This window comes from Suricata suricatta, chromosome 1 (assembly GCF_006229205.1).
Source record: "Suricata suricatta isolate VVHF042 chromosome 1, meerkat_22Aug2017_6uvM2_HiC, whole genome shotgun sequence".
NCBI lineage: Eukaryota > Metazoa > Chordata > Mammalia > Carnivora > Herpestidae > Suricata > Suricata suricatta.
The window spans coordinates 19,089,676-19,102,041 of record NC_043700.1 but is presented as its reverse complement, the minus strand read 5'-3'; the positions used below and the strand labels follow the sequence as shown (position 1 = coordinate 19,102,041).

Genomic DNA, 12,366 nt, shown 5'->3' with positions numbered 1-12,366 from the left:
CTCTCTGCCCCTTCCCCCTCGAGATAAATGAATAAACTTAAAAAGGAAAGACTATAAAAAATAAATAAACTTTAAAAAAAGAATGACTGCTGGCTCATATAAAAGGAGGAAACTTGAAAAATACTCTGATGTTAACACTTAGAACTGGGAAGACTGCGCCTTTTCCTCTCTGGGCACCTCAGCTCCACGCCGTGGCACACGTGTGCCCCTAGTACTGTGTGGGAACATTTGGGGTTAGGAGTTCCCTGTTTAACTCCCCGGTGGCCACTGGTTCTACTAGGTGGGGACTAAATCTGTGGATGGCCTTGTGTCCTTTTCCTTTCCTTCTGTATACTCTTTAAGCAGGACTAGCACAATTCCTACTCAGTTTATTATCACTAAAGAATATTACTGTTTATTCTTAGTCGTTTTAGCTATTAAACTTTCTTCATACTGAAAAGTAACATAATTGTTTTTCTCTGAGTACTATAATTTAAACTTGTTAATCCTCTGGATTGCTTTATTCATAAGTTTACTGTAATCTTAAAGTTATTTGGTTTATCTTTGAATAGGATTCACTGGCAAAATTTGCTGGCAGAAAACTCAAAGACTGTGGAGAAGATCTTCTTGTAGAGATATCTGAAGTGTTGTTTAATGAATTGGCTTTCTTTAAGCTCATGCAAGATTTGGATAATAACAGTATAACTGTGAGACAGAGATGCAAAAGGAAAATAGAAGCCGCTGGAGTGATACAGTCTTACGCCAAAGAGGTAAATGACATTCTTTGTGATTCTAGTTTTAGGAGTAGTTATAATTAGCATGTAAGTATAATTCTTAACCATTATTAACTAAAATCACACTTGACCTCAGCAAACAAATTTTTGAAGTTATGACAGTTAATCAGATTACATAAATCAGTAATATGGTAGCCACATACTGAATCTCAGATGTAACAGCAGTGGCTAAAAGATCAGGAATGCTAACAGAAATTGGTGACAGGAACTGTCAGATACCTTACTCACATGATTGTCTGTCGCTGAAGAGAGGAGGCCTGGGATCTGGGCCTCAACAGCTAACCGCCTGCTGGGGTGGCTGCCCACCCGGTAGACCTCCCAGGAGTATTTGTCACCCCAGCCAACACACATGCCTTGTTTCCAAGTTAGGACTTGGGTTGCACCTCGCTGTAGCTTCTTACGCCCTGGTAAATTAGTCTTGCTCACATATGAAACTGGATGGTATTTTCCCACACGACTGAGGCATACCAAGACCTCAGAGGTCCTCTGGACTCTCCAGGCACAAGAGGGAAAGAAGGTCAAGACCCAAAAACAGAAAGAGGTAACACTTCTCCCTGAAATCTAAGGTAGGATAAAGTCAAGACATCTTTTTCTCACTTTGCATAATATTTTCAGTCTAGACATAGGTAAGTTTCTGATCATTTCAGCCATTGCTTAAGAGCTTGAAGAAAATAAAACAGGAAAAAACCATAAGAAATGATAGAGCTACTTTAAGATAGGCTGTCTCTTGAGGCTGTTTGAGTGGGTGTGTGAACAAGGCATGAAAGACAAGGAGTTTATAATGAGGATGAAAGGGAAGAGCATTCCATGTAGAGAGAACTGTGAGTTTAAAGGCTGAGGCAGGATTGAACAGTTTGGAGAACAGAAAAAAGGTTAGGGTGGCAGGAACCCATTAAATGAGGTGAGAGTGTGGAGGAAGTCACTTAGGGAGGTAAGGCCAATCTGGGAAGGACCTTTTCTTTTATTCTAAGCATGATGGAAGCCAAGGGGAAATTTTGAAATACAGATGTGACATCTCATGCGTAATCCAAAAGATTTGTCTAGATACCACATTGTACAGGAATTCTGAGAGAGAAGAGCCAGAAGCAGGGAGACTGGTAAGGCCGCTGCGCTAGTCCAGGTAGGAGAAGATGTGCCTCGGCTCTGAGTGAGCACCAGCAGATCCATTTTAACGAGGGAGTCAGTGAGAAGTTTTAATGGTTTAGGTGTGGGTAATGAAAGTACAGCACAAGCTGGTTTCCAGTGTCTGACTTGTTCATTGGGCACATGAAGGCCCATTTATGGAGATTGGAGAGACTGGAGGAGGCTGGGGTGTGGGGAGGGAGTCAAGGTTTTTGTTTTGGAATTAGTAAATTTGAGATGCTCTTAAAAGTCCAGGGAGATGTCAGGTAGGCAGTGTTAGTTTTGTTTTGCTAATTTAAGAGTTCAGTGAAAAATTTACATTTTTAAGAAAGCTGTCAGTGCTTTGGATTATTATAAAAAACGGCAGCATTTGTGAAAGTTACTAAAGTAACTAAGTATAATGTGGAAAGGTTGCCCCTCATTTCTGTTTAACTTGCTTATAGGCCAAAAGGATTCTTGAAGGAGATCATGGCTCACCTGCTGGAGAAATTGATGATGAAGACAAAGTATGTGCTAATTAATTTGTGCCTAAAGACCATGCTTTTGATACAGAAGATTAAATAACAGCTTTTACCGTAATGTTTGAGAATCTGACAAAACTTTGTTTTCTTTTAAAAACAATTACTTTTTGTATTTTTTATTATATAACAACTTAATTTTTTGGGGGCCGACTTACTATATGCCTTTTTACAATGTATTTTAAGGAATTAATTACATTTATTTGTGACCAGGACAAGGATGAGACTGAAACAGTTAAACAGACACAAACATCTGAGATGTATGATGGTGACGGTCCCAAAAACGTGAGATCTGATGTTTCTGATCAAGAGGAAGATGAAGAAAGTGAAGAGTGTCCGGTGTCTATTATTAGTAAGTGGAAAGGCTCATACTAGGTTTATATGTGAGTTCTTTATGGGTCACTTACTCACACTGTTGGGGGAGTGTAATGAATACAGAGGTAGGTGTCCAGCCGCTCTGGATTTTTCAGTGTGGCCCTGTGTGATTACGTGCCCTTTCTGCGCCTCAGTATTCTAGTGCTTGCTGTGTTGAGGGTTTCAGATGTTGTATGTGAAGGACTTGTATGGTGCAGGAACGCAGTATGTGGTAGCTAACACTGAGATTTAGTGATGAAAATTTACTAAAAACTGTGTATTAATCAACTTAGACTTATCCAAAGCTGAAACTCAGGCTTTGACGAATTATGGAAGTGGAGAAGATGAAAATGAAGATGAAGAAATAGAAGAATTTGAGGAGGGACCTGTAGATGTTCAGACTTCACTACAGGCTAACACTGAAACTACAGAAGAAACGGAACACGACCATCAGGTATTCCACTTGGGACCAACACACTTCCCCGTCTCCAACAACTGAAGGCAGAGCCTTTTTAAAGGTGTCAGAACTGACAGCTTCCGGGTCTCACTCTCATGAGTAAACAAACCTCTTTACTGTCCTTATTGAAATCCAAATCAAACACTAGTTTATTTTTGTATTTAGCAATATTTACCTTTAAAGCACCTGAATTTTTTTTTTTTTTTTGGGTAAAAAGTCCTAAAAACTATGAGATTAGTGCAGAAGATCTGGATTTTTCATTTATCTTTATATATTCCCTAGTCATATGTGGAAATCGTATGTGACAAAATAAAATTGTTCCCTTTCTTCCCTCGACCTCATCCTGTTCTACAGCCAGTATGTTGTATGATTTCTTTGGCTCTTTAACTCTATTTCTGAATAATGTGTGTGTATTTATTTATTCGTTTATGTATTAGACATTCTCTGTTGACTTGCTGTTATAGTAGGTGAAGACTTTTAGGTCACTTATGATTCCTCATTTAATTATATTAATACTGTCCTTGTTGAATCGTATCTTAGCTTACGTCTGCTTTTAGCCATAGATTTAATCAAACTGCATAAATATTACTGTTGGACTAAGCAAATACTGTTTATTGCTGAGTCTTGTACTTTTTTTCCACCTGAAATTAATAATTGTCTCAATGTTTTCTTTACCTAATTTTCTTTGACCACATCCCCAACCCAGTCTTTGCTCTGCCTGCCGCTAGCTCTGTACACTTCCCAGTGCAGTCTTCAACCAGAGCCAGTCTTGTCAGTTTTGTCCTTCTGGCTCCATCCTGGGTTTGGCTCTTCATTAGACGTGCTGACTAGCTCGCGGCCTGGGAGTCCCCTTTTCATTCTTTATTCCATCTGTTTCTAGAATTCGGTCTTGGTCCTTCTACTCATTTTGGTGTTGAGCACATTTCTAGTATCTCTCAGAGAAAGGCTGTAGAAAAGATAAATAGTTTGAGGCTTTTTATGTCTAAGAAAATCGTAAATTACTCCATGTTAAAAATATTTTCCTTCACCTCTTTGAGAGATACCGCTCTGTCTTCCAGTGTCTTCCAGTTTTCACTGCTGCTGTTGAGAAGGGCAGTGCCTTTTTTCATTGTGATTCTTTGTATTTTTTCTTTCCCACACTGGAGCTTTCCCTGGACCTTTGTGGAAGTTTTATAGTGATACACATTGTTGTGGGTCGTTTTTAGTCACTATACTGGGTCCCTGGGGAGAGGGGGTGTGTGTCTAGGAGCAATCCTTGTCATGTCCTTCATTTTGGAAAATTTTCTTTTTCCCCACCATTTTCTCTTTTCATTCCTCCTAGAATTAATATTATCAGACATTATTGGCCTTCATTGTTTAATTTTTTTTTTTTTTGGGGGGAGAGAGAGACAGACAAATTGTGAGCAGGGAGGGGCAGAGAGGAAAGGACACACAATCTAAAGCAGGCTCTAGGCTCTGAGCTGTCAGCACAGAGCTCGACTTGGGACTCAAACTCACAAACTGTGAGATCATAACCTGAGCAGAAGTCAGACTCAACTGACTGAGCCACGCAGGTGCCCCTGGTTTAATTTTCTGATTTCTAATCTTCCCTCTTCTTAGTATTGTCCAATTACTCTTTCTGTTTTACTTTCTGGGAGACTTTTATGACCTTAATACTTATATGAATGTTATATTTTTACTCTCTACTTTTATTTTCTGATTCATTTCTTTTTTGTAGCATGCTGTTACTTCAAGGAAGCACTGTCTTCTTTTACTCACCTGCAGGCTTTCTTCAACTGTCTGCAGTGCTTGGGGTTGTTGTGGTCTTCACTGGAGGGCATTTGGGCAGAGAGTTAGCTTTTTGATGGAATTTCCCAAATGTCAGTACCTACTGGGATTTCCACTGGGGTGGTTTAGTTTCTCCCCAGGAGGGTCTTGCAGTCAGTCTTCTCCTGCTGGGGAGGAAGTATAAATATACCCCCTTGGCTGCTGTTCTGGACCGTGACGTGGAAGCGATGCCGAGCATCCCATCACTGCACTGACTCTGCTGAACCCTTTTGTTTTCAGCGCGACATCTTACCCTGTCCACACCTGTGCTGTCTGCACTGCACCCTCATCCCCAGCAGCCCAGCTCTGAGGCTCCCAATTCCATTTGCCCAAAATATAATCTCCCATTTTCTCTTTGAGTTTGGGGAGGAAACCTTGGTGTTTGCGTTTTCTTTACATGGCTTTAGGGAACCACCAGCACCCTATCTTTTCATCCACAATGTAGTCCTTCCTTCCTAGAATCGGGTCCTTCCAAGCATGAGGTCAGTCTGTGTTTGATCTCTCCTCTTGCTGAAGGCACTTCACTTCATCTTTCTCTCTCCTACTCACTTCCTCTTCCATTCACTGAACGTCTACATAGAAACGGATGTCTTTTAGGGTCATTCATCATTGAGTCTGATTTGAAAAAAAAATAGTGGAATTCATAATACTCTAGTTCTCTATTATCTGGAAGTTAAGAAGGAAAGGAATCCTTACTTAGCCATCACAGTGGCAACTACAGCCACTCGAAACACTTTCAGAAGATACTTGTAAATTTCCTTGTCTAAAGGTCTCACGTTGGACAAAAACTCATCTCCTACGTAGTGGCCATATATTTCAGGCCCCACTATTAAGACATCACTTTTTCCTTCTAGGTACTACAACATGACTTCGAAAAATCAGGAGAAAGCAAAAATGTCCCGTCAGAACAAGAACACACTACTAGTAAAGGCAAGAAATCTAAAGTGTTCAATTTTAAGGTTATCTGAAGTGCCCTTTATGTGCTTAAAACTTTAAAAAAAAAATCTAAATTCTTAGCTAATGTAACTTTGAAGATATTTTAGACCCGATGTATGTCTTTTTTCTTCCCCTAAAGCATTTGTAGAAAACATATGAGGGTTTTGTCTCTGCAAACCCTTGTTAAACAAGAGTTGACAGACACACAGAAAGAAGTCTTTAAAGAAGACCTCTTTAGCTACCAACGCGGGGGATTTTTTAGAATGCCCATTCCTGGGAATACTCATGAATATCCTACCTCGTTAGAAATTGGGTGGATTTCAGGAATCTGATTTTTAAAACATCCACATATGTATCTGATCAACTAATTTTAGGAATCATTGATAAGGAAAATTTGTAGTTGCCTCCTCTTTTGGGTTTTAAATATCTTGATTACTCATTCATATATACTGCCTATTTGGTATAATAGTAAAATTTAATAGCTTGTTACATTACATTAATGTTAAGACTTTCTTTTGATGACAGATGACCAAGACAGCACTCCTGTGAAACCCTGTTACCTCAACATCTTGGAAAATGAGCAACCTTTAAATAGCACCGTCCAGAAGGACTCTCTTACTACCAGTGATTCACCTAAACAGCCTAACCCTTTGCCTTTACCTTTAACCGAAATCAAAACCTTGGTGCCTGCAGTCAAAGAAGTTAAATCTGCTCAGGAAACTCCTGAAAGCTCTCTGGCCGGAAGTCCTGACACTGAATCTCCAGTGTTAGTGAATGACTATGTATGTATTATTTACATTTCATCTCTGGTGTATTTCTCCATTTCCAGGGTAACAGTCTGTACACATGAGTATCCTTTGTGCTTAGGCTTAGAAACTGCTAAAACGGTTTTCTTATTCAAACTGATTCTAAACTTGAACAGAAGGGTGATAGTGAATTTAGATGACTGTCTCAAAACCTAAAAGCTGTTCTTCTTTTTTATAATTTTGAGCTGTAGGTGGCAATCTTCAGAGTTCCTTCCAAGTTAGGTTTGACCAGATGATACGCGGGTCACTGTTAATCACTCACGGGACCCACACCTGACACCTCAAGTATTGTGGAGCATTTCATAAACCCTTGATAACCCTGAAAGTGCACAGTTTGACAGCAGCAGACCCTTTATCTCTATACAGTAAAGGACAGAAATACGGTAGCAAATCTATACTTAGGATAGAAGTAGGTAAACTGAGTTTTTACCTTGGACATTTTTGGTTCAATTTAATTTTTATAGGTTATCTTTTGGATCTCAGATTGTGTTTTATAAACTTTTCTTGTCAATAAGAATTAAGGGATTTGTAACAGTGTGCTTTTAGGCCTAAGAAATGTGTTTCACTTTTTTCTTTTACATCAGTTTTCTTCTTTGAGATGTATTTACAATTATGATTTCCCAATTTCTCAGCCTATAATATTCCAGAAATGTAAGTAGAAGGAGTTATCTTAATTGTTTTGATTGCTTTACCACCAGTAGAATTAAGCATTTTAAACTCTGAAAGTTACCTGTTAGACTTACTCTTAATATAATTTGCTGAGTGCACAGAGCTGCTATAGGAGGGGGTCAATTGAAATTAAGTTAATGTTTGATTATACAGGGGACTTGAATTTGAAACTTAAGCAGGGGCCACTAATGAAGGTTCTTGCGCAAGAAAGTCAGATGGCCAGAGTCATGTTTTCTGAAGATGAATCTGGTGACTGTAAGATCTGTTGTCAAGGATGCGATGTTAGGAAGCTCCCTTACCACGCACAGAGATACCACGTTCGAGCTAAATGAGAGACGGCTGAGAAATGTTGAAAGAAGAAGAAAATTTTAAGGTTTCCACTTGTGTAATTGGTACAGTGATATTAAAAATCAGAAAGGGAGACCTAGAGGAATAAAAGAATTCAAGTTTCAAAGAAACACAGAAGAGATCACAAAAGTGAGTTATTAGATTCATACCTCATCTTTCTCAGCTTCCACAGAGCTGCTATTGAAAGCTGCCTGTCAATGTTTACTGGCATCCTGGACACCGTTCTGCTGCGTCGTCCCACAAGCAAGAAACCAGAGATTTTCAGCACTCAGTGTACCTGCTCTTTCTTCTTAGAACCTCTGTAAGCTGGCTCTTTAACAAATGAGGACAGATACGCTCGACAGTCTGTCCACAGCTGCCAGTGCGTGGCCCTTCCCATGCCCCCCGGCTTTATTTATTCCTAGAGCTGAACACAGGACAGAAATAGGATGGATTATTGATGTGTACTTCTATATAAGAGTCCCCTTTATCTTTTGGCATGGATGACTTTAAAGGCTTAGATTCAGAGATAGAATGGATTGCCTTCATTAAATATAATTTATCTTACAGGAAGCAGAGTCTGGTAACATAAGTCAAAAATCTGATGAAGAAGACTTTGTGAAAGTCGAAGATTTACCACTTAAACTGACAATATATTCAGAGGTATTCTGCTTTAATTAATTGAACTTGTCTTTATATAACAAACACTGCTGAGATGAAAACTGAGTTTGGGGTGTTTTGTTTGTTTTCTTCATTCCAAAGGCAGATCTAAGGAAGAAAATGGTAGAGGAAGACCAGAAAAACCACTTATCTGGTGAAATACTATGTGAAGTGCAGACTGAAGAATTAGCCGGGGGTTCTCAGACTCTAAAAGAACCTGGTAAGAGTTCCCAGTTTCAGCTAAATCATATTGGAAAATTACTGAATCTTGATGCCATCATTTAATTCTTCAGATCCACTCCTAGTACGTGGAAGATTTAAGCCAAGTATTGGAAGGGAAGCATGATTCTGTAAAAAGTCTAGGGCATTGCCTAATTCAGAAATTAGGTATAAAATGGTACTAGATAATTTTCTATTTTTAAAACCTCAAGTTTTAGACATGTATTAGATGCATGTTGTTTAAGAAGAAAAGGTACAAAAGAATTAAGGATAATTGGAGGAGCCCATTTGTTTTACTTACTTGTTTTTAGTTCTTTTGGATGAGATACTGTTTATCTTTAAATAATAGTTATAATTTTTTTAATTTTAAATATTCAGACATCTCTTATCTTCCCTATCAAAAGTGAGTATTTGGATCTACCTCCTTTCACTATTAGTATTTTTGGTTTTTCTGTTTGATACCTTTGTTATGTTGAGTATATTACGGTTGGTTGCTAGTTCTGTCAACTTTGGTCATTACTCAGTCACTGTCTCCCTTTTCCTTCTGCTTTCTCTTTTCAGTTTCACGCATCTTCTTACATTAAGGTTATAAAAACAAACACGGTATTTTTTTGTAAGTCTAATAGTTAAACCTGCTATACTTTTCCTCAAGGCTGTTCTCTGTAAGTACGCCTCACTGCAGAGCCAGGCTATAAATCCCACATTTCCTGGTGTGGATCTCAAAGCACAGCCCCTGGGCCACTCAGCCGAGAATGTATCTTGCATCAAAACCAAAGGATTTTCTTGTTTCTATCAATTCATCAATCAGTTAAAATCAGGATTTTCTATTTTTGTTTTCCCTAGAAATACGAAGTATCAAACCCTTGATTTCCCAGTGGGTTAGTCCAGTTTTACTAGCTGGAGTCTCAGTGAGCCCCTCTCAGCCGGCACTGCACCGCCACGCGCTTTGAGTGCCTGGGGGCCTGTCCCCTGTCCTGCTTTCCCTCACAGCCACTTTTCTTGGTCAGGATTTCGTCAGTTTTACAATTTTTTCCTAGTGGAGTTTCTTAAGAGACAGGAAGTGTCTGCTCAGTCTGCCGTCCTCAAACAGAAACTCTCACCTGTTTTTAAACACTAGTATTTCCTTTGTAATAACGTGGTGCTCTAAGTTTTAACATAAGAGAACAATAAATTCTAGTAGGTCTGAATTCAGTAATTTATAATGCATTCATTCTGTTTTTCAGAAACAGTGGGAGCCCAGAGTGGATGAGAAGTCTTCAGAGGCTCATCTGACTTGCTTTATAGTCAGTGCATCTATGAACATGGCACTAAATAAACATCTGTTTTGATCTGTATAAAAATGTAAAGTAGTTTGACACTGCATTCTTGATAGGTGTGCTAATTTCTGCCCGTGGCAGTTTAAAACATCAGAAACTGAATTCTGGACAGATTTCAAGCCTTGATACACTATGAGGTTGTTCTTTTCTTTTTTTCTTTCTGTTCTTGATTTTTTTTCTCTCTCCACTGTGTTTAGTATCGTTAAATTTAAGAGGTAGTTTTAAATAAAGTTTGGACTTACCTGTAAAGTATCTTTTTTGGGAATGATGTTGAGTTCTATACAGGAAGTCACTGTTCTATATGGTTAAGATAGTCAGAGAGGAGCAACAGCCAAGAGTTAGAGAAATAGACTAGTTGATGTCAAGGCCAGCCATTAGGCCAGGGTTCCAGATAGTATCAGTGTTGCTGCTGTTGGTCTGATGTTCTTATTTTAAATACCTACAAGAATAGGACAAATTATAAAGGTATGCAGGATAGTGGTAAAGTTATTATAAGATGTATATTAATATTCTATTCAAATTTAGAACACATGTCCTTAGTACTTAGAACTTATATATTTATCGGATAAATATTTTCCAGAATTCAATTCCTATGTATGTTGCCACAGCCTAAAAAAAAGGTTTTGTATAATTAGGGAGTATTTCTGCACAAACAAGTAACATTAGGATTAATTTTAAATGAAAAGCCAGATCTTTAAATTAGGGATTACAGAACTAAATTTTGTGTAGCAGAATGCTAACACTCTGTATGCCTTTAGACAAACTTGCCTTTTAAGATAGATCTGTGAGATTCCTTCATCACTAAGTAAATCAGCTTTTAGAAGGTGAATTACCTTTAGATTCCAAACTTGACATATACCCAAGTAAGGCTTCAGAGCCCGTTAACAATTAAGCCAATCTTACAGGTTTCTCGTTGAATTAAATATGAAGAATTAGTTTCAATTAGTCTTGAAAACTTACTAAGAATTTACAGAAGTTAATTTCCCCATGAGAAAATAATTTTGTGGGTATTCCTCTAAAATTCTTAGTTGCCTGTCCTTGATTGTAAAATTACAGTGCCCATCAGGGAGTTTGTTAAGTGAGGGTTTTGATGACATTTACCTGTATTGCTAATTGATCTAAATTATGTGAGGTATAGATCTCTAATATTAATAAAACCTATTCCAGGAAAAAAAAAAACTATTCAGAGAACTATTATTCCAGAATCAGGAATTCTTATCCAGTTGGCCTGACTTCTGGGAAACTGAAACAATAGATTGTATGTATACTCAAGTTCTATATTTATATGTTTTCTAGACTCTGAGCAGAAAGGGGACAGTTTCGTGTTGGCGCTCAAGCCAAGCCATCGCGTGGCGGCTGTGTGCCTACACGCATCTGAAAGACGGGGGCAGCGGACGGGCTGGGGACCTCGTCTGACTGACGGACTGACTTGCTACAGCCGCCCTAACTAGTCTGTTGTTTTCCACTTTCGAAGGTAATTCAGTTTTAAAATACTTGGGGCTTACGATCAGATAACTTGTTTTACACTTTCCTTAATAACTACTCAAAGGCTAGGCATTCAGTATTCCTGTTAACTTCTAAGTTGAAAATCTGGTTATAGATAAAGGAGGGAGAAAGGTCACAATGAGGGAGATGGAATCCTCTGCAGGTTGAGGTAACGGAGAGCCCACTGGGCTGTGCAGGTTCTCTTTGTATTTTGTAACATTCACTTTGGGTAAATGCTTTTTCACTGTTAATAAATGTATATCCTCCACACTGTTCTGAATTGCATTTTCATTTCAACTGACATACTCACTTATGCTTTAGAATTTATTCCAGAATTATGGCTTATTTGGCAATTTTAAATGTCAGAACAAAAAAAGACATGAAAAACAGTGACATATCATCTAGCCAGAGACTTACAGTTGAGGCTGTTTTTCTTATACCGTCACTATACTCTTTTTCTTAATCTATTTTATACACTACGTAGAGGACATTTTCATATTCAAAGTTAGACTGGCACGTTTCTTGTTGATTGCCCCATTTTATTTATTACGAACGACTGGCTCTGGATTTCACATATTTCACTGTGTAAATATGCGCGCCAGCCGCCCCGCCTGGGAGAGCACCATTTCCTTCAGGTTCTGGCCGAACTTCACCGCTGGCCATATTTCCCCGTCCGGTTTCTTCCTCAGACTCACTGGGGTGCCCGCTTGGGTCATTTCCCATTAAGATACAGAGGGGAATCCTATGCCCTGAAATAACTTTGATGCATATAGAAAGAGTTTAGTCATCAGTTCATTTTATCTGCCTAGACTCAGAACAAACCCTGGCCCAGCATTTATAAAATATTCTTGATTTGGATATTTTGAAAACAAGTCACATTATAAAGCCGGAGTTAGAGTTCTCGCTTAACATCCCTAT

General features: G+C 38.6%; 1 protein-coding gene across 15 annotated transcripts in view; it reads left to right on the top strand.

Annotated features, from left to right (window-relative positions):
• PCM1 (pericentriolar material 1) overlaps window positions 1–11,716 on the top strand; it is a 79,940-nt gene extending 68,224 nt beyond the window's left edge. For all 15 annotated transcript variants that reach the window (XM_029934864.1, XM_029934893.1, XM_029934917.1 and 12 more), the window contains 9 exons: window positions 552–749; window positions 2,339–2,401; window positions 2,627–2,765; window positions 3,061–3,221; window positions 5,885–5,960; window positions 6,492–6,748; window positions 8,339–8,431; window positions 8,531–8,648; window positions 9,871–11,716. In XM_029934864.1, the coding sequence (XP_029790724.1) occupies window positions 552–749; window positions 2,339–2,401; window positions 2,627–2,765; window positions 3,061–3,221; window positions 5,885–5,960; window positions 6,492–6,748; window positions 8,339–8,431; window positions 8,531–8,648; window positions 9,871–9,896 (1,131 nt within the window). In that variant the 3' untranslated portion in view covers window positions 9,897–11,716. The remainder of the gene's footprint in view (window positions 1–551; window positions 750–2,338; window positions 2,402–2,626; window positions 2,766–3,060; window positions 3,222–5,884; window positions 5,961–6,491; window positions 6,749–8,338; window positions 8,432–8,530; window positions 8,649–9,870) is intronic.
• The last annotated feature ends 650 nt before the right edge of the window (window positions 11,717–12,366 follow it).